Below are 21,699 nucleotides of genomic sequence, written 5' to 3'. Positions count from 1 at the left end.
TGTAGGGTTTACATATGATACATGTTAGATGTTTTATATTTAGTTTTTTAATTACTTTTCGTTTATTATTATGATTTTATTTTAATTTTTGATAAAAATGATATTTTTTATATAGTATTTATTGTATTTTTATGTAAGACATCTTTGATAGTCAAATTTGTTTTTAATAATAATAATAATAATAATAATAATGCATTGGATTTTATATAAAAATTAAAATGTGTGCAAATGTCACACCATGTGCTAATAAGGGGTACAAAACCCAGGGAATCAGGACTGCCCCCACAATCCATATAGCGCGTTTCCCTTTAATGAATATGTAAAGTAGGCGGATCTCATAAGTGGTGCAAAAAATGGGAGGAAGAAATGCAAATTAATTAATGCTGTGGACGCAATGAATTCATCAAAGCTGGAAATGTTTGCGGCTGAAAGTAGTACGACCCACGATCAGGTGCAAACACACACACAGAGATCATCGCTGCAGTAAATGTTGAGACAAAACAGCGGAAATGAAAAAAAAGGCTACAGTTAACTTTCCTAGTATAAGAAAATAATTTAAAATAAAACAGTATTAACAGTCTCTGAAATAAAATGTAGAGTAAAGTGTGTGTGAGGGAGAGAAACAACTGATTATGAGGCAGCCCGTGTGGAGTCCGGTGTGGCTGCGATGCATAGACTCGCTGTGCGCGGAGTTCCATGGATGTCGCTCCGGACGCACCGCTCCAGTGAGCTCCTGTGTCTTCATCTCCATGTTTTGACTCTGGTGTCGCTTTGATGGCAGGAGCGTCAGGTCAGAAACAGCTGCGTAATTTACTCAGTGATGGCACAATGTTCACATATGAGTGTGGTGACGCAGCGCTACTCAGGAGGTCAGACCTGCTGCATGATGGTCAGTAGATCATCTTCAAATGGTGCTGATCGACTGATTGACAGACTCTGTTCTGCATTAACTCAGATCAATTGCATCAACAGATCAATAGGACGGTTTCTGTCCAAATCTGCCGGTTTTCCATGTTCTGATCAGAGCAAAGTTACAGGACCTGACAGAACAGACACATTAAATTAGGGGGAAAAAATATAATTAGGTTTTAAAGTTTATTAAACAGCATTTTTATTTGTTTATTTAGTTTTCTACATTATTAAATGTTTGTGCAGCAGACAGAGAAGTCTTCCTGCCTCCAATTGAACTTCTTCAAATGTCTTTTTGTGCTCCTGTGCACTCACCTCTCCACATTGAACGAGCAGAAGTGTTCATTTAAACAGGGCGGTCTCAATCACGTCTACACACGCAGCTTTTTGCGCCATTAGTGAATTCTCCACAGCAGGTGAGGAAACGGCTCCACCAAAGGATTTAGGGACACACCTCTTTAAAGTGCTTTACTCAGCATTATTCATTCACTCCACACACAGTGGTGGTAAGCTACTATAGTAGCCACAGCTGACCTGGGACAGACAGATATATATTTTATTTTTGTGTCTGAGGGTGATGGTATGTATGATAGCGGTTGTGATGAGTCATCATTGGGTGCTACAAGTTCAACCTTTTCCTCTTTTGTGTCCATAGAAACGTAGACTTTGGCGGCGTCTTTGCTGACTGAGCAGGAAATTACCGACGAGGTGTCGGCGCCGTCTGAGCGTGGCTGGAAGAAAAACATCACCTCGCCACAACGGCTGCTGCCTCGTTTTTGTGTGTTTGTGCGTCTGTGTGTGTGTGTGTGTGTGTGTGCCTCCATGTGTGTGTGTGTGAGAGGTTGAAAACAGTTTTTTTCCCTGTTCAAATCCCTATTATGACTGTGTGTGTTTGTGCATCTGTCTGTCTGTGTGTCCGGATCATGTGAAGTCTGTCTGTCTGTGATCATCACGCCAATCTTAATGTAAAACTGTGTCGTAGCTAAAGGAGGAGTGTGTGAGACGCACTGCAGAGTGTGTCCATCCCCTCCCTCCCTCTGTTGAACCCCATCTGATCCAATCTGCCACTCCTCTGCTTTTAAACAAACAGTTAAAGGCAGTTCAACAGTGTCACGAAGGGCTGCTGTCCCGCATGTGTTAGACGCCCGCTTCTGTCTTCAGATCCAGGTGTGACAGAGTGGGACGGTGGTCGCCCAGTTTCAGGATTTAATCTCATTCTGTCCGTTCGTGTCACTGTAAACACACTTTTCAGTTTAAAAAATGTGTTCTCATCTCTGGTCCTAAAGGGCTGCTGTTCTGCCTGATGTCTGTAAACAAGTCGGAGGCTCTTCAGGATCTGAATTTCAGCTTCCTGACTTCAAACTGTGACGTAAACGAGTACTTTCACCTCATGTTTGTTCATCCTGTGTGGATCTAAGGCTGTGTTTTCACTCTGGACCAACACAACATTTCAACAACTCAGTGAATTAGTTTGTTTTTGGATCTTAAACTTTCATTTTTCTAAAGTTTCTTTCATCCCAAATCTTCAGTGAGAACACAGCCTCACACATGACTCCATAAATGTCACCTATAACATTTAATTAACATAGATTTTAGGCCTAAAAAACATTTTTACCTCATTTTTGTTTTCTTTTATTCGCCCAAGGCTGCGTTCACACTTCAGACCAACAAAACATTTCAACATCCCTGTATTTAAGCCACTGATAGGACCTTAGTTGATGTTTTTAACCCCTAGATCTGAACAGTTTTGTCTCCGTGAAGCTTCTGAGTATGAACGCAGCCTTAAACATGGCCCCCACACCTCTCACACTGACCATTTAAAGAAATACCAGCTCTGTTATTTTTATTTTTTTTTTTTTTTAGAAAGTGTTGAATTATCCTTCGGTGTTGTGACACGCCGACTCCTCAGAGGAGGTCGCGACCTTTTCATAGCGACACTAACCAGTCTTTTTTACTGCTGGACTTTTTCTGTAGCGGTGAAGTTTTTCAGCTTCGGTGTTTTTAAAGGACATATTTTTTAGAAAGCACGTCAGGAAGAAAACAGAAAGCCATGAGCTCGTTGCGTAGCTGAGCCTGTCGATGTGACGCAGAAACACTAAACCTTCGGTTAGCGCAGCAATAAGTAGGGACGCCTGCCAGGCTCCCGTGTGTTCTCTGTCCTGTGGACTCCGATTGTTGTGACACTTTCCCATTTGTTCATGGAGCTGCAATAAAAGGTTTGGGACAACACACTGCTGACTTGGCTCTTTTTCCACACATTATCCATTCATTTTCATTATTTTGAAGCAAGACATCCAATAATTTAATTCTTATTAGTCACATCACAATGCATCAGCAATATCGATATTATGTAAAATGATTCATTTTGTTTGTTAAAAATTGTGTTTTTGAAACCAAATGCTACCAGTGAAATACTTTATCAAATAATTACATTTTGAATAATTGAGCAACAAAATGAATGATTTTTCCTTAAACCAAATGTTATAAGTATGAAACATTTAAAATAAAAATGTGAGGTAATTCAATTTAAATATGTTAAGTTTCTTCTATGTTCCAGGAGATTATGAACATTTTTGAATATTTATGAGCGCATAAAATATCACTAATAATAAATTAATTATCTTTACAATTGAATTTAAATAATTGACGTTATTTTGCTTGTACTTAAAAGTGTATGAAGTGGTTCCCAACCTATTTTGGATCATATCACAAATTTCTAGTGACCCCTGGGGCTTTTTTTCTTTCTTTCTCGAATTCATTTTTAATTATGTTTATTAAAGTATGCGACAAATACAGAGTAGTCAGGATTAGTGCTCAGTGACAAGATATTTTTGTATTGCATTGTATTTGAACTCGATTTATATATGAGAAAGCTTAAGTATAGAATACAGTTGTTTGATATTTATTGTGTGTGATGTGTTCATTTGAAAAAGAATATTAATATTTAAAAACAGAATTTCCTTCAGCAATGTCCAGCCAATCAGGAGCAAAACACTGAGATTACTAAGATATAGTATATGGTCCTTATCACACACTGTGTGTACATGTATATATGTCTGTGTGTATCTGCATATACGTATGTTTAAATATGTCTGTGGGTGATGATTCAATTCATCTTTATTTGTATAGTGCAAAGTCATCTCAAAGCACTAAACAAAATATTGTCCATAGTAAGAAAGAACCCAACAAGATCCACATGAACAAGCATTTAGCGACAGTGGAAAGAAAAAAAACCCTCTTTTTCATAAGAAGGAATCTCCAGCTGAACCAGGTTCAGGGGTGGCAGCCATCCACTTCAACTGGTTGGGGTTAGTGAACAGAAGGGCAAACAGATTAGGATTGAAGGATCGACCATCCAAGTGTCCCAGACTAGTTGAGCTGTGAACCATCGATCAGGAACCATCAGCTCCAGCATCAAGACACCTGAAACAGAAAAGAGCGAGGAGAAGGCACAGACTGCAAGGAAAAACTATATATATATATATATATGAGGTGGACATTAGTGTAAATGGTGTGAAGCAGTATGATGGGTTATGCAACGAGGGGGTTGTCCATACAACTGGTATGCTATTATATGATATACGTTTTAGCAAATAAGCAGGTTTTGAGTTTAGCCTTAAAGGTCCTCCTGTACTAAGACTGGGAGCTGTTCCAAAGGCGAGGAGCTTGGTAGCTTAATGCTCTGCCTCCTGTTCTACGTCTAGACACTTTAGGAACTTCCAGGAGACTGAGAGCGGAGTGTTCTGCCCGGACGATTGGGCACTAACAGGTCTTTAAGATACACAGGAGCTTGATCATGTAGCGCTTTGTATGCTAACAGGAGGATTTTAAACTCTATTCTAGATTTTACAGGAAGCCAACACTGGAGAAATATACTCTCTCCTGTTAGTACCTGTTAGTATTCTAGCTGCAGCATTCTGAATTAACTGAAGACTTTTTAGTGAGATACTAGGACATCCTGATGTAACAAATGCATGGATTAGTTTTTCAGCATCAGAAGGTGCGCACACACACACATCTTTGTGTGTGTGTGAAGGCTTTGAAATTACGCAGAGCTCTCTGCTACATTTGCCATGGTGATTTCTGTGTGTGTGTTAAAGCACATCCATTCTGGTCTCCCAGTTGCCTCTTGAGTTATCTCCATGGTAACATGATGGATGATTGCAGGGTTGAATGAAGAGCGAAACAGACGAGGTCATACGTGCAGCTCTTAAAGCGTTCCTCCTGTTTCACCAGCATGTGTTGGACTTTCTCCAAACCGTTCTCTTCCTCCAGCAGAATAATGGTTTGAATCCCTGCATTGTATCGTTCTCACTGGTTTTTACATGATAGCTTTGCAGTTATGTTCATACAGTATTTGTAGTCTCTCCCAGCTGACTGGGGCTGAAAGGTAGGCAAGCCTTAACGGGTCTTCTAAAGCTGGAGTGTCCAACTCTAGGCTTGTGGGCCAAATCCGGCCTCACAGAGCATTACATTTAGCCTGCGCTGCTCAAAGTAAAACTTACAGGATAACAAATGAATGTAGTGTCATGTATTGTTGTATATTAGAACCTACGTGACATTTATTTTCTAATGGGCATGCGCTATGTAACTTCCATTATGCATTTTGGGGTAATGCCTGGCTCAAGATGTTTTCTTTCTGCACTAACATGTAGAACAGGGATTGCCAAGTCCAGTCCTGCTGGGGACCCATTAGGAGTCATCTGAAACATGCAGGACAGGGGTTCTCCATGGACTGGACTTGGGCACCCAGGATCTAGAACAAACTCTTTGCACAAAAGCCAGATTTAGTGATGGCTTATTCTAATGTCTAAAACAATATTGGGTAACACTTTACTTGAAGTTTTATATATAAGGCTGACATTTATCTATCATTCGCATGGATATTGTATCATGAAGGCTGTCATTAAGTGTCGCCAGTTATGACACCTTTGGAGCTACAGACCCTTTCCAAAAAAATTGGATATCATGGAAAAGTTGTTTAATTTCCATAATTCCATTCAAAAAGTTAAATTTTCATAGATTATAGATTCAGGGCCCACAATTTAAATGATTTCAAGTATTTATTTGTTTATTTTTACATAACACGTCTTCCTCCAAACCCTTGGACCTTGATTCGGGTTAGGAACAGAACAGAACATTGCACCACAAATCATGACTGACTGTGGATATTTCACACTGGACCTTGGGTTCTGTTCCTCACCCGTCTTCCTCCAAAACCTTGGACCTTGATTCCCAAATGAAAGGCACACTTTACTTTCATCAGAAAAGAGGACCTTGAACCACTGCCCAACAGTCCAGTCCTCCTCCTCCTCTTTTTTTTCTGCAAAAATTGAAAAGTAAATGGTGATTTCTTCACAGAATTCTAATTTTTTGAATTCCTGTTTTCGTGGGTTTTATGAGCTGGAAGCCCGAATTAGGCAGGGGTCACCAACCTTTCTGAAATGGTGAGCTACTTACTGAATAGTCCGAAGGGCTACTAGTTAGAAAAGCACTTCCTAGACCGAAATCCCCCATGACATCAGGTACTATCACTGAAGATGTGTCCAAGAAACTGCATCAAAAGGTGTATGTAGCAACCATGTTATTCTGGCTAGGCCAGTGACAGCCAGGAACAGACCGGTTGACGACCATGAACAGAGTGGCGACAGCTTGGAGGGACAGCAGACAGCACGGAAAGGCGGCAACCGGGGCATTAAGGGCCAGCAACTGGACCTGCATCTTCTGTGACTAAGAACCCAAACCCCGCTACGAAAAGTCCCAGAGAAATATACACCCAGGGGAGCCCGAGAGGGGGGGAGAATGAGTACCCCACATGGACGGACAACCAGGCAACGACCCATGCAAATGGACAACCAACAATGAATGCCGTATGTGTATGCGGCAAGAGCTGCAAAAACCCACGGGGTCTGAAGATCCACCAGACCAAGATGGGATGTTTAGTGAATGCGCAGCCAGAGCAGCACTCAAGGAACAGCCTCAGAGAAATGCAGGAAGAACCAGGCAGGGAATCAACCCACAGTGCCCAGAACCCCCACGCTCCAGAGGACCACATGAGACGCAGGAGGAGCCGGGCCAGTAGTCACCCCACAGAGCCCAGAACCTCCATGCTCAGGACACAAGCGGCAGGCATTCCACAACATCAATAGCGGGTTACGTGGTCTCCAGCCAGCAAAGGCGGCCATTTGATGATGATGTTGATGGTATCCTAGAAGCAACCATGAAGGGAGGAGCAGACAGGAAACTCCAAACAATTGCAACAATGATCATTAGCGTTGCCACTGAAAGGTTGGTTTAGAAGAGAAGCAGGCTGAAAACCAGTACTCCAAGAACTGCAGGGCAGAAAAGATCTCACAGAACTTTGACTCTTGAAGAGGCAGTTCAAGCAAGCGAGGATGAGAAGTCAGGAATGGCAGAACTACGGGGTGTCCTTAGGAAGAAACTACTGACTCTCCGTCGAGCTGAGTGGCACATTAGACGGGCTAAAGAGAGAGCCAAGAGACGCGCTGCCTTTCTAGAAAACCCGTTTGGATTTACTAAACAGCAGCTAGGCCAGAAGCACAACTGCCACCTCACATGCTCAAAGGATGAGGTAGATGCCCATCTCCATAACACGTACAGCGATGCAGCCCGGGAGGAGGACCTAGGCGAATGCAGAGGCCTGATCAATCCACCAGCTCTAGCCACTGTCCTTAACACCAAAGTACCCAGTTGGAAAGAAATCCAAACTGGACAGCCTTCATGACACCTTATTCATTGTAATGACAGCGAAATGTCAGTTTTATGTATAACACTTCAAGCAAAGTGTTACCCAATATTGACTAATACATGGACAAAAGTATTTGGACAGTTTCATCAACAGTCAACTATTTCATTTCCATCTTTTTTTTTTAGTGTGGAGTTGTTGCTGGCTCCCCCTCCCCTATAAGATTGTGAGCTCCTCCGTCTTAAACTACCTCACAGGTGAAACAAACATAACAACGGCAGATTTTTTTGTGATGATCTAACGTGTTTGTGACCCAATGCGACGCAGCGGTCGGACAAAACGATGAACTATCGTCTTAAATGGACTATTTCTGCGAGGTGATGATTTACTGCTGCTGCTGCTGTAATGCTGTGTTGCTTGTGTGTTTACGCCTACTCATGCATATGGATGGAGGCCCAAAAAACAGCCTGTTTTTAGGAGCGCTCTGAAAGTGACTTTTCAGAGGGCTAAAACTCCAGAAAACAGGCAAGTTTGGGAAAATAAACCTCAAATACAATGTTGTTGGGATTGTTAGCAAAATTGAAGATGGGTGAAAAATATTTCAATTCAACTTTATTTATATAGCACAGATTACAACAAAGTCATATCAAAATGCTTAACAAATTATAGAGTCCCTAATAAGAAAGAAAAACACGACAAGAGCCACATGAACAACAATATTATGAAAAATAGCATAATACTGAACTTTTAAGGGGCCCAAACCCTGAAAAACATGTGTGGCCAAACATTTTAGTCTATATAGTGTATGAACGCTCGCTAGAACAGAAAAATGCATTACTTGGTTCTGGTTGTTTATTTGATTTAGACGAAAGTGATCTGATATTTAATATTCCCCATTTAATAGTTTTTTCATTGTTTTGTGTTCTGTTTTTATGGTTAACTCCTCTATTGTTGGCTTTAATTTGTGTTGCATGTTTTTCTGTACTGCTCAGCACAGTGTATATGGGGCTTATCTATGGGAGTGTCTATTGTAACTGCTGGTTTATTCTCAGCTCGTCATGCACGTGTGGAGTTGTGAATCACAGACTGTAGATTTAATTTTTGCATTATCTACTTCAATAAGTCCGGATGCTTTGTTTACTTCATTCTTTACTATAACTTCATTAAGTGTTCCCCACTTACTTTCTTGCATTTGATGAGTTTGGATTGATAATATTGTTTTTTCTTATATCTGTTCAGTAGTCTGTAAGCTTGCCAATCTTTTACATTACTTGAAACAGTAGCAGACTTTTTCAGCAAATCCCTCTGCTTGATACAGCATCTCAATTCATTATCTATCCAAGGGGCTTTAACTGATCGAGCAGAAAACTTTTTAATTGGAGCATGTTTATCACAGACATCAGAAAATAATTTCATGAAAGTAATTAATGCTGCTTCGGCATGTGTACAATTTTGTATATTTAACCAATTGAACCTTTTTCAAGTCATCTATGAAATCCTTCTCAGAAAATATTATGTACATTTTTTTTTAAATATGATCCTAGGGCTAGATTTTGGGACTTTGGTTTTCATTGTTAATGCTATGATGTTGTGGTCACTTAATCCAGACACTGTTTTTGAACATTTTTCAGGGGTATTTGTATAGAAGTGATCTATACAAGTTGAGGAAAGTGTTCAATTCATTTTAATTCTTGTTAGCATATGAATTACCTGTGATAAATTACAAACAGTTGTATCACTCAATTTCTTTTTTAAATTGCAATTGTCAGAGAAGCAATTAGTATTCATATCTCCGGTAAAATACATTTCTTGATCTCTGTCTGTTACATTTTGCAGTAGCCCGCCTACCTGCCCGTTCATAACAAGTTGTTATAAACATCTAGAGACTTCATGCTTTTAGGTTGTCTTTTGTTTATACACTGGGTTTTTCTATCAGATATGTAGAAATGTCTGGCCATTGGGCCAGGAGCGCACATCGGATAACCACTTGTTTTCAGAAATGCTGCCTGGGTGCCTCAATCATTCACCTGTACTAAAAGTGAGTTTCCTTAAATAAGCGGCCTCGTCCTCAGGTGACAAGCTTTCTACAAACTATATTTGAGCCTTAACAGTGGTTCATTCATTGCCATTTTTCAATTTTTCAAGCGTCACATATGTAAACAACATGGTTTCTGCACAGAGTATGTGTCCCGTTCATTCTCCAAGTTAAAACTCAATAAAAACCAGTTGAGGAGCACAGTGGGACAGGACAGACTGGGTGGACTTGCCATGTTGTCCATACAGAATGAGAGAGCAAAGAAAATGGACATACAGAGCAACGTGGACGAGTTAATGGAGCGCAAGGCTCATCGTATACCCTTCATATAGTGGTGAGTAGGCCTATAGTACTTCATATTGAAATAGTGTTTGTGAACATGTGAGCCGCTGTGCCAGTTTTACCAAACTTTATAACGACTGATACAGGCTCTGAGTTGAAATGGTTAAAACGGGTGTCAAAATAAAGCGGTAGCTATCCGTGGTGCTGAGATGCTTTGAATTTGTGTTCGTGACCATCCTAATGTTGTTGTTGTTCTCTTGTTTTGTTATTTTTTATTTTTTTTTTTTTTATATTTTATTATTGCAATTAAATAAATTTATTTATTTCATTGCATAATTGTGACCGTCACCAGCCCTTCCTAGGGAAGGGTAAGAAATACTTTATTAAAGGGAGGATGTAAAAGAGAGAGGGCAGTGTTACACCAAGGTGAGGGGTTGGAGGGGGGTGGGGAAGTTAACAGGGAAGAGGGATACAAGATAGGATATAGAATGGGTGGGGAATAGTTGTTAGGTTTTAAGTGATGCGATGTGAAATTGTGGTTGTGTATATTGTGCTTATTGTTGTGTTGTCAAGCCAGTTTGGTGACCAGTGTGCAGTTTAGGAATAATGGTGGTGGCTGTGAACAGAGGAAGAGGTGAGTGGAAATTCCATAAAACAGGTATTTGGGAACAACGTGTCTATGGTTGAGCCCAGTATGAGTGTTATCCCACAGCCCAAGGCCAGTGCATCCATGACAAATGTATTTCCAAGAACCGCCACTGCAAAACCCAAGAGCCGCCCCCGGGCCCGAAGAAGCAGTCAGGCCAGCAGCAAGAGCAGGCAGCCTAAGGGCCCCCGGCGACCACCCCACGGCCAAGCAGCCCCCCGAACGCCCCCAAGATCCCAAGCCGAGAGGCAGCCATCGCCCCCCCCATACACACCTGAGAGAGCCCCAAGGAGCCAAGGACCCAGCGCACCACGCCACTCTTGTTTTGTTATACTTCATGTCTGTTTGATGGACTTCAAAATGACATAGTCACTCTCCGTGGTGCTGAAGCTTGTATTTCCCGCTGTTGCAGGCATGCGTATGTTGTAAAATGATGTTATCATGAGCTTTATTATTTGGGTTTAAACGGCCGGTCATTTGCCCCGCCCCCGGCCCGGCTCTGATTTGTTCCGCTACTGGTTTAAAAATTCAATATTTGAACATGGTGTATTGGCCTGTGATAAAGAATGTGAGTTCGCATAGGGCTTCAGTACCATTCACGCAAAGATGTTTTGCCAATAAATCATTCATCTGCTCGACAGAGACATACTCATCCTCAGATTCAGACTTTTTCTTTTGAGCCATAGTGGATGGCTGGAGCCTGGGCCTGGTGGTGGATAGCTGGAGCTTGCGCCTGGTGGGTGTCTGTAGCCTGTAGCCTGGGCCTGGATGGCTGGAGCCTGGGCTCGGTGGTGGATGGCTGGAGCGTGGGCCTGGTGGTGTATGGCTGTAGCCTGTAGGCTTGGCCTGGTGGTGTATGGCTGTAGCCTGGGCCTGGTGGTGTATGGCTGTAGCCTGTAGCCTGGGTCTGGTGGTGTTTGGCTGTAGCCTGGGCCTGGTGTATGGCTGTAGCCTGGGCCTGGGCCTGGTGGTGTATGGCTGTAGCCTGTAGCCTGGGCCTGGTGGTGTATGGCTGTAGCCTGTAGCCTGGGCCTGGTGGTGTATGGCTGTAGCCTGTAGCCTGGGCCTGGTGGTGTATGGCTGTAGCCTGTAGCCTGGGCCTGGTGGTGTATGGCTGTAGCCTGTAGCCTGGGCCTGGTGGTGTATGGCTGTAGCCTGTAGCCTGGGCCTGGTGGTGTATGGCTGTAGCCTGTAGCCTGGGCCTGGTGGTGTATGACTGTAGCCTGGGTCTGGTGGTGTTTGGCTGTAGCCTGGGTCTGGTGGTGTATGGCTGTAGCCTGGGCCTGGTGGTGTATGGATGTAGCCTGGGCCTGGTGGTGTATGGCTGTAGCCTGGGCCTGGTGGTGTATGGCTGTAGCCTGGGTCTGGTGGTGGATGGCTGTAGCCAGGGTCGGGTGGTGGATAGCTGTCAGTGACGTGCCGTCAGGGTAGGCAAGGCAAGCAGTGCCTACCCAAGGGTAAATTGATATTTTGTTGTTTTAATTGTAATATAATTATAAATTATTCATTTTTTCATTTCCAATAGCCTACAGTACCTACAAGTTTGAAAGTGTCTGCATTTTGTAGCCCAAATTAATAAACAGCGCTATTTCCTGGAACGGCTGCCGTCGCTGTTAAGCAGGAGGCCACGCCCCCTCCCAAAAGCACACGGCTGCTCTGCCTCTGTTCACATAGCAGGTTTTTACGTGTTTGCGCATGCGCAGTCAGTTCCCCAAGATGACAACCATTTACGTCCAAAGGCAGCTCTCTACGCTGCTATGCTATGCTAAATGCTATATGTAAGTTCACAGTGCATTCGTGAATTGATCCCATGTGACCGCTGCTGCTACGTTCTCTAGCTAGTGGACGGGATAACACTACAGGCAGGATGACAGCGTGAGAGACAATAGAGAAACTTTTTTTTGAGGAAAAACAACAGCTTTTAAAAGATGGGAGACCAACACCTGAGTTACCAGACGTTCAGCAAAGGTAAGGTCAGAAAATGTTTCATACTTTTCACAGTGAATAGTACAAAAGGAAGGATTGGCTCACTGAGGCTGTTCTGAGTTGTTGTTGTTGTCTTTTTCTCCGTGTTTCTGTGTTTCCAACACAAACAATGGATGCGCTGCCATGTCATGAGATATAACTTGTTGGAGAGTATGGAGGCTATATTAAATAATTGTTTATGTTTTTTTAATGGTGTTTTACGATGTTGATTTTGTTAGATGGCTAAATGCTTGTTCATGTGGATCTTGTTGGGTTTTTTCTTTCTTATTATGAATTTTATATTTTGATAAGCACATTGAGATGACTGTGTTGTAACTTGCTTTATACAAATAAAGTTGAATTGAAATGAATTAACACTTGCCAGCAGAAACATACGAAATTGTCATCGGCGGTCTCGATTTGCAACGTGCCTACCCAACCCTAGTGGTCATGGCACGTCACTGATGGCTGTAGTCTGGGTCTGGTGGTGAATGGCTGGAGCCTGTAACCAGGACCTGATGGTGGATGGATGTAGCCTGGGCCTGATGCTACTGCTGTCAGTGCTGCTGCTGTATTCAACATGCTTCCATGGTAACCGAGAGATCCATTTTCACCATGGTTTTCTATGGACTATAGAAAGACCAACACTGTTGCTATGGAAACACAGGAATTGTAACAAAACTACCCAATTCAGAAATTTCAGGAAAAAAAAACTCAGTATGTGCGTACTCATTGAAAATAGTAAACACAACAAAAAAAAGCCTGGAAAGAACCCAGAATTTCCAACATTTACTCTAAAGCTTCAGTTAGAAACAATAAATGGCTTTGACTCTGAGAAGAATCTGCTCAGTGAAGGTTTGATAATAACACATGAGCCCAGGTATTAGTTAAATATTTTTTTTATTGAATGGTTCACATTTAGTTGATTTAACAGTTCCAGAATAAATCCACTAGATGAAGAGTTCATGAACACACACCTTATGTTCCATATTGAGCAAATCTAGGTAGTAGGAGAAGGCCTTGGTTTAGGATGTAAACCTCCAAACCAGTAGCCTGGTTCAGGATGAGCTCGACTTCAGCAAACACAAAGCTACGCTGACAGTCACTGCAAGGCAACACACGTTTAATGAGTAACACAATGTTCAAGCTTATCAAAATCCTTGTCTTTACACTGCTTATAAAATCACATCTTACAGCTAAAAAAAACTACCCAAATCAGTCGAAATAATACATTTTATCACCACATTATAATGATCAGAAAGAAAATTACCCTGATTTTAGACGATCGGGGCAGTAAAATACCAAACGTTGGGTCTCTGTAGTTGCTCTGAATTTTGGTTAACACGACTGACTTTCACCTACAAATCCAAATAGTGCAATACAAACCTTTTTAATTGTAGATTTCCACCAAATCTACACACTTGGTAACAAATGACAAAATAAGGAGGGGGTCTGAATTGGAGCCCTGAGGAACTCCCCAGGGTCTAAATTAAAGGTTTTAAAATTCTCACATACAGTCTGAAACCATAACTGATGTATTCCTGGCACTGCTGTCAATCCCTCTAAGGCCATCAGGGGGCAGTGCTCCAGACGGATGTGTTTAAAAAGACAAACATTATCTTTCTTGCAAAACAAGCGCAATCCCAGCAGTTCAAACTGGAAATTGAGCCAAAAGTACACACTCACCCAAAGAAGAACATAGCTGTTAACAAAAACTTAATTTTTTTAGGCATTTGTAAAAAATAAATAAATTAAGGGCTCAAAATAGAGCTCTGTGGGACTCCTGTAGTGAAAACATAATTGCTCATTAAATTACTAAGGAAAGCACTCAAAAACAATTGGGGATATAGCAATTGCAATTGGAAAATTGTGCCAAATCTAAATTTGTTTCATGAAATGGAACTAATTAATAACAAATAACCAAAAAAGGAGTGGCTTGAATTAGAGCCTCAAGAGACTCCTAATAGTTTAAATTCAAAAGTTTCAAACTCCTCTTCGTTCAGGGGACATAAACCATGAGAAATGATGTGGCACTGCTCTCAATCCCCCTGGGACCACCAGGGGCCAGTGCTCTGCAACATCTTTTTCTTTCAAAATAAACACAATTACATTATTAAAGAAAGCTACTGCCACAATTGTGGGGATATCGCAATGGCAACTGTCTTCAACTAAAACTAAAATTTCCCCCTAAAAGGATGATGATAGTACCCGATTTTGGGGGGGGGTCACATACATGCTGAAATCTAATATGAAAAAGAAGGTGGATATTAGCACAAAAAACACCATACTTTCATAAAATTACCCCGACATGTAATATGACACAAGATCACAGGACCCAAATTAGAGCTTTGAGGGACTCCTAATGGTGGAATCAAACATTATAAACTTATTACAGTTTAAGGGCCACAAACGGCCTCTAAATAAGTTAATAACATTTCAGAATAAAATACAACACACTAAAACTCTCAGGTCCAATGAATCATCATTCACGATCATATTGTGCTTTCCACTATCATTCATATGACTTTCCTGCAAGGCAAAATTAGATAATCATCATCACTACAAAGCCCAACGTGAAGAGTTGGACTTACAGAGTTAAAATGTAAACACATTCTGTTCACTCACAAGTGCTCATAATGTAATGACTGTACAATAGTCCATATAACGACACTAAAAAAACACAAACATTTATATGGTAGGTAGCCATAATGTCATGACACAATGTGCAGGATTTAAAGGCTTTAAATCAGTGGTTCTCAACTCATGGGTAAAAATACAGTGCTTTTATTTTGAAGGTTAAAAGTTAATTTTGCAACATTTTCACTTTTTAAAAAGCATTAAAAGATTAAAAGGCAAGTACTGAACCAAAACATCAAAACCGAGGCATGTACAATAACATGAAAACTGAGGTGCATATAAAACCAAAACATTCAAACTGAGACGCGTCCAAAAATGGAACATCAAAACCAAGCAACGCATCCAACCAAAAACTCCAAACTAAAGCATGTACAAAACATCAAAACCAAGGCAGGTACCAAAACGAAACACCCAAAATGAGGTACATACCGAATCAAAACATTAAAGCCAAGGCACATACTGATTGGAAACAGCAAAACTGAGGCATGTACCAAAACATGAAAACTGAAGTGTGTACAGAACCAAAACATTCAAACTGGGACGCGTCCCGAAATGGAACATCAAACGCATCCAACCAAAGGCTCAAAACCAAGCTATGCATCCAACCTAAAACTCAAAAATAAGGCATATACTATACAACATCAAAACTAAGGCAAGTAACGAACTGAAACATCCAAGCCAAGGTACGTATACCAAATCAAAACATTTAAACCAAGGCACATACCACTTTAAAAACTCAAAACCAAGGTATGTAGTGAACCTTAACATCCGAATCATGAGTACTGAGCTCAAACATTCAAACCGAGGTAAGTACTGAACGGAAAACTCAAAACCAAGGCACCTACCAAACCATAGAAACTGAGACAAGTATCAAGCTCCGTTTTTGTGTACGGTATTACCTCTTGCTCATTTCAAAATAAATGTCTATAAATGCCTATAGTGTGACATTCAGTATAATTTCAGATTTAAACTGCTTAGTTTTCATTTAAATGTAGTTAATATAGTCTGAATACAGACCTCTTGAGAACCGCTGGTTTAAATCCTGGAATTAGTCAATTTTGGCCTTTGAAAAATCCCACAAAATGCTGGATTAGACATCTGTGGTTTTTTTTAGACCAAGCCAAATGCTCAAACTGTCATTTTAACCCCCATTCATTCTCTTGTTGTTTATTTCTGTTCTTTCAGTGATGAGCCACCGGAAACAATCGATCAAACAAGTGACAAGTGACGCCAACACATGGGAAATATTTACAACAGCAGCACTGTCCAACACGTCTGCAGCAGGCACAGATTGTGCTTTCCCCCTTTTCTGCAGCGTAAGCCTCGATTTCCTGCTTCTCTTCGAACTTCAGAGGATTTCTCGCTTTGGCACAAAGGTATTCAAAGAAACATCGACTGTAAATACAACAAAAGGCATCAAAACAAGCCGTTTTCCATCAGGTTTCCTCTTTGTCATGCAGAGAAAGCCGAAGCAGAGCATGTGCGTACAGGATTACAGCCAGAGTACAAGTAAAGGGTATTTGTTAAAAGATATATGATCATAAATTAATCCCATATTACGATAGAACTCTACATAAAGCAGTACAGATTTGAATATAAGCGACACATTTAATAAAAAATAGGAGCGGTGCTTTCACTGAGGGTTCAAAACAATGCCACTGTATCACATTCAGATCCTGCTCACATGCTTAGTGCCTGCACGGCAGGGACGGGATGTTCAACCTTTTCTCAATGACAACTTTTGATTTAACAAGGGTTTTGTAAATTTTAAAAAGTGTTCAAATTAAAGTAAACCCGAGTAAAACTCATCTAATCGGTAATTTAATATGAATAATGATAAAAATGTAAATAAATCAAAATTTAAATAAATGAATAGTATTACATATTTAAATTTGCATATTTTAATTAATTTCAATTCATTAAAATTAATTTAAAAAAGTTAAGAAATTAAACAAGTATTGGATTGATTATCAATTAAATTCATTGATTAAGAAAGTTACATAATGTATTTTAAAGGAACCTTTGATGGGAAGTTGCTTAAAAAATAAAAGTAAAAAAAAACAATAATAAATTAAATGCTGCCTGATAGATATTTGGATTAGTTATTAATTTATTAGAATTTTATACTATTCTGAAAGCTAAATATCTACTTAATTATAGTTAATTAAAAAATAATAATGTTGTTATTCTTTATTTTGTTAAAGACATTGGCTAGAAGTCAAACAATATTCAAAAACAATAATAATACACATACATTTATAAAAAATTATTAATATAACATTATTATTTATATATCTACAATTATTTATAGAGCACTTCTTAAAGACTAATTAATAATTTTTAAAACATTAGTAATCAAACAAATATTTATTAGATTTTTTTTCTTTTTTTTATTTGTTACATTTACTTGCTGTTTAAATCTTCAAAATATCCTTTGTGTGATAATAGTAATAATAACAGCTTCCAGTCAATTAATATGTGAAATGTCTTCAAAAAAAGGACAGGAAACAGAAAGATTCCTCCTGGCCTTTTCAAGTAAAAGAAAAAAGTTGTAGTTTCTTTTAAATGTCTAAAGAGACTTTTAAGTTGGCACATGAAAATGTGTTTTGGCTTTTCACTAATTAAATCACTGACACAGAAAACCATGAACAATATACAGTACTTACATATATACGTTTTCCACGTTAATGTATACTTTAAACTTTAAAAAAATGAGTGAGAATTTTCACATTTAGTATCTAGATAAACTTTCAAAGTGTGGATCTTCCCATCCCTCGTGCACAACAAAGCAATAAATACGGTATCTAAAAGCCTGGTTACAACATACACCATTAAACACTGCATGTAAAAAAAAATTATTCACTTGTTAAACGATGTTCAAACTCAATTGAAGCCCCAACGTTAATATAACAGCAGTTTAGTCAGTTCAGTGGTTCTCAACCGATTTAAACAGCTTTCCTTTACAACAAACAAGTAGATGTTAAAAAGTAACAATAGCAACATTTTCTCATCGCAGTACGAACAATGGAGTCCAAGTTTGTCGCTTTGGCTCAAGAAAACTTAAATAGATCGCACTTGGCCAGGTGAGTCCAATACCTTGATCCAGGCAACTGTGGAAGCATTGAGTGTAGATCGCTATCACCTGTCCATTGAAAAAGTAGCCGCAAGCCAAAAAAACCATGGGCACCCCTGCGCCATGCCATTTTTTAATCAAATACCCTTCAAAATAAAAGCACAGAATCTTAATGACAAGTTTTCAGATCCACAAAAACAGGTTCGCAATCCTTATCTCAGTTGAGAACCACTAAACTAAGCCACATGCTTGTCGTAGTCCACATAGCCCTCACAGCAATAAGACCATGGATGGTTTATCCAATTCGTACAAAACTATCAGTTGTTGTACAAAGTTAATGTAAAGATTCAAAGTTTGACTTCTTCACTTTGTGTTGAAGAAAGGAGATAAAAACAAGTCGATGGAAAATGAAGTAAAACCGTAAGAGCAGCCAATCACAGCTCCAGCAGTATGTCAGATCAAAAACAAACAGCACCAATGTTGGTTCGGAAACTTGATTAGATCAGATTTAAGGATCCTTTGGTTTGGTTTGTTTGATTTCTCACAGGAATAAGATTGTGGATATTCCATCCAGTCTGTGCAAAACCATTGGCATTTGTACAATGTGTTAGTAAAGACGACAAGTTTGGCCCTTTCACTGTGTAAGAAAAAAACAAGCACGCTCAAACTGCACCAGTGGGAACTTGGGAACCAGTGGTGAAATTACAGTAGGTCAGATTTAAGGGTCCTACGGTAAGGCTCTTAGATGTTCCATCCAGTCTGTACAAAACCATCAGTATGATGTTCTTGTAAAGAAAAGGAACAGTAAGAGAAGCCAGCAACTTGATAAGTTGTTGGATCAGAAACAGAAACACTCCTTTCAAATGCCAGTTAGAATGACTAGGCTTGATGTGATGGATGGGGTTTTCCTAGAAGTGGCTGCTGCTTCCATCGTCATAGATGCTGAGGCTGTTGTGGGGGTTGGGGTCGGCCCTCGCTTCGGGACGTAAGCTGTGGTGTTGCTGTTCTTCTTCCTTTATGTGAATTCGTCAATAGATGATGCCACAGACTGGCAGTCAGAGGAGCTGCTGGCCAACCATCCCTTCCACTGCAGTGACCCTGATAGCGGTATCTGTTTTTGTACAATGTTTTTGTAAAGATTCCAAGTTTGGTCCTTTCACCTTGAGTCAAAGATACAAAAGCAATCAATGGAAGAACAAAAATCAGTTGATAGAAATAGAATTGGAACAGTAAGAGCAGATAATTGTAGCTCGACGAGGACGTCGCATTTGGAACAAAGTACACTTATAGGTTTGAGAATCATAGGGGAACTTTTGCAGGTAGGACTAAAGGATCTACAGTAGGTCTATTTGACAAAAAGGATATTCCACTTAGTCCTCACTGGAATAAGATCACAGACATTCTGTCCAGTCAGTATTATTAACCATCAGTTTTGTAGGATATTATGGTAAATATTCAAAGTTTGGCTCCTTCGCTGTGTTTGAAGAAAAAAAAACAAGTATGATTAACAAGATGAAAACCAGTCACTAAAAAGATAAGTAGAATAGCGTCACGATGGTTCCACCGATTAAGCCGTCAGATCAAGAACACACCGCACTAGCGTTGGTTTTGGAACCAGTGATGGAACAACAGTAGATCGGCTTCATAACATCACTTCTAAAACCAGCATGATCCATGTAGTCCTCAGAGAAATAAGATTGTAAATATTGCGTCCACTAAGAAGCGATTAAAACGTTGAGCCAGAAACAAACTGCACTTGTGCTCACTCAGGAATCAGCCAAACTACCGTAAATCTGATCTAAAGATCCCACAGCACATCACAACATCCGTTTAAAACCACAATAGTATCCAGGACAGTTTTTCTCATTCCCTATAGCATGACTCAATTTCTGGTTCCCCTTGTTTCCAAGAGGTTTTTATTGTGAAAAAGCGAATCATCATTCTTTATAGGCAAGACCCAAAGGAGGAGAGGTGTGAGTCATGACAGGCCGCGGTAAGGTTGGGGGTGGAGTCGGGCTCGAGCGGCTGTACATGCCTTGCAAATGTCGGTTAGGGTGTCCAGGATGTCCGGGATGGATGGGATGAATGGGGTTTTCCTGAAAACTTCTCAGGTTTTCCTGAAAGCGGCTGCTGCTGCTTTCATCACAGATACGGTGGTTGTTGTGGAGGTCAGGGGTCGGTCCTCGCTCCGGGACGTGAGTCGCACTGCTGCTGTTTTTCCTACGCAACGTGGATTCTCCGCTGGATGAGGCCACGGACTGGCAGTCGGAGTCGCTGCTTGCCACCGTCCCTTCCACTGGGGTGACCCTGATGGTGGTGAATGTCTGGGGGTGGGGATGAAACGGAGGGGCAAAGGTGGTGGCGTATGGCGTGTGAGGAGCATTGTTGAAAGTGGGAATACCGGGATTGTTGGGGTTGTTCGGGTTGAAACTAGGATGCTGAAAATTGTTGGGATTGTTTGGGTGTAAGGGATGGACGGGGTGTACAACATGTGAGTGGTTGGAGTACACTACCCCTCCTCCGCCCTCCGCTCCACCCGCCTCGCTCTCCGGTTCAGTCAGCGTCACGCTCCTCCTGCCATCTACCGAGCTGCTGTCCCTCAGAGAGTCGCAGCTGTCCGTGTGTCGGTTCAGCTCGTTTAGGTTGAATGCCGACTGTCGCAGCGAGGCGCGTTGTTCTGGGGGCCTCCAGCGCCACGAGCCGCTGCCATCTGTGCTTGGAGGTTTGACCACTGGTTTGTTGTTTCGGGACTCAGGGTGGGCGTCAACACGGACGATGCTGCCACTTCGCTCCAGGCCTACACCTAAAGAGTGAGATGAGAAAGTAAAGAGTGAAGTACCGTTATTTCCGGACCATAAAGCGCACCGTTATATTGGCCGCATTCCGATAATTTAACAATTTTCTTAGAAAATCCCACACAAAGGCCGCAGCGTAACATAGGCCATACTTTATTGCCTGACGAGGTTGCCCTTCAAATGACTCGGCCAATCAGAACGGGCAGGTAGGCGGGCTGCTGTACACAAGTTGGGTTTAACAGAGATTTTCATGTTTCAACTAATAAGTTTCCTTCTCCACATTAAGTTCACCTTCTCACTGCCCCATGTCTACATATCAGTCCATTTACAGCTTTTTATGGTCACTTTTTACTGGCATTAGACTGATACACCACTACCTTCGTTCTTCTTACCATGAAGTACCAAGGAGCGATCATGCCGAGTCGGAATCTGAGTCAAAATACGGACGAAATCGCTTCTGGACAAACTAAACGTGGTGATTTGGCAACTTTATGCTATTTTTCGTTTCCTTTTTCCAGACTATAAAGCGCTGCTTTTACTGTAGACGGAGCAAAAATACAGACTGTATCTTTACTCCGTCTCCGTCTGTCCGTCCTCCATACGTCAGCTTCTCCATCAGCCTCAGAGTCCAGAGCACCCATCACTCCTGAA

General features: G+C 40.9%; 2 protein-coding genes across 11 annotated transcripts in view; one reads left to right on the top strand and one right to left on the bottom strand.

Moving 5' to 3' along the window:
- Nucleotides 1–3,140, top strand: part of asph (aspartate beta-hydroxylase) — a 34,503-nt gene extending 31,363 nt beyond the window's left edge. For all 8 annotated transcript variants that reach the window (XM_028471897.1, XM_028471895.1, XM_028471898.1 and 5 more), the window contains one exon: nucleotides 1,565–3,140. In XM_028471897.1, the coding sequence (XP_028327698.1) occupies nucleotides 1,565–1,572 (8 nt within the window). In that variant the 3' untranslated portion in view covers nucleotides 1,573–3,140. The remainder of the gene's footprint in view (nucleotides 1–1,564) is intronic.
- A 14,656-nt stretch (nucleotides 3,141–17,796) lies between these two features.
- The window catches only part of LOC114478711 (phospholipid phosphatase-related protein type 4-like), a 28,468-nt gene continuing 24,565 nt past the window's right edge, over nucleotides 17,797–21,699 (bottom strand). For all 3 annotated transcript variants that reach the window (XM_028471880.1, XM_028471878.1, XM_028471879.1), the window contains exon 11: nucleotides 17,797–21,056. In XM_028471880.1, the coding sequence (XP_028327681.1) occupies nucleotides 20,191–21,056 (866 nt within the window). In that variant the 3' untranslated portion in view covers nucleotides 17,797–20,190. The remainder of the gene's footprint in view (nucleotides 21,057–21,699) is intronic.

Source organism: Gouania willdenowi, chromosome 17, assembly GCF_900634775.1.
Source record: "Gouania willdenowi chromosome 17, fGouWil2.1, whole genome shotgun sequence".
NCBI classification, from domain to species: domain Eukaryota; kingdom Metazoa; phylum Chordata; class Actinopteri; order Blenniiformes; family Gobiesocidae; genus Gouania; species Gouania willdenowi.
The sequence above is the reverse complement of the archived record's forward strand: the minus strand, read 5'-3'. Positions and strand labels throughout refer to the sequence as shown.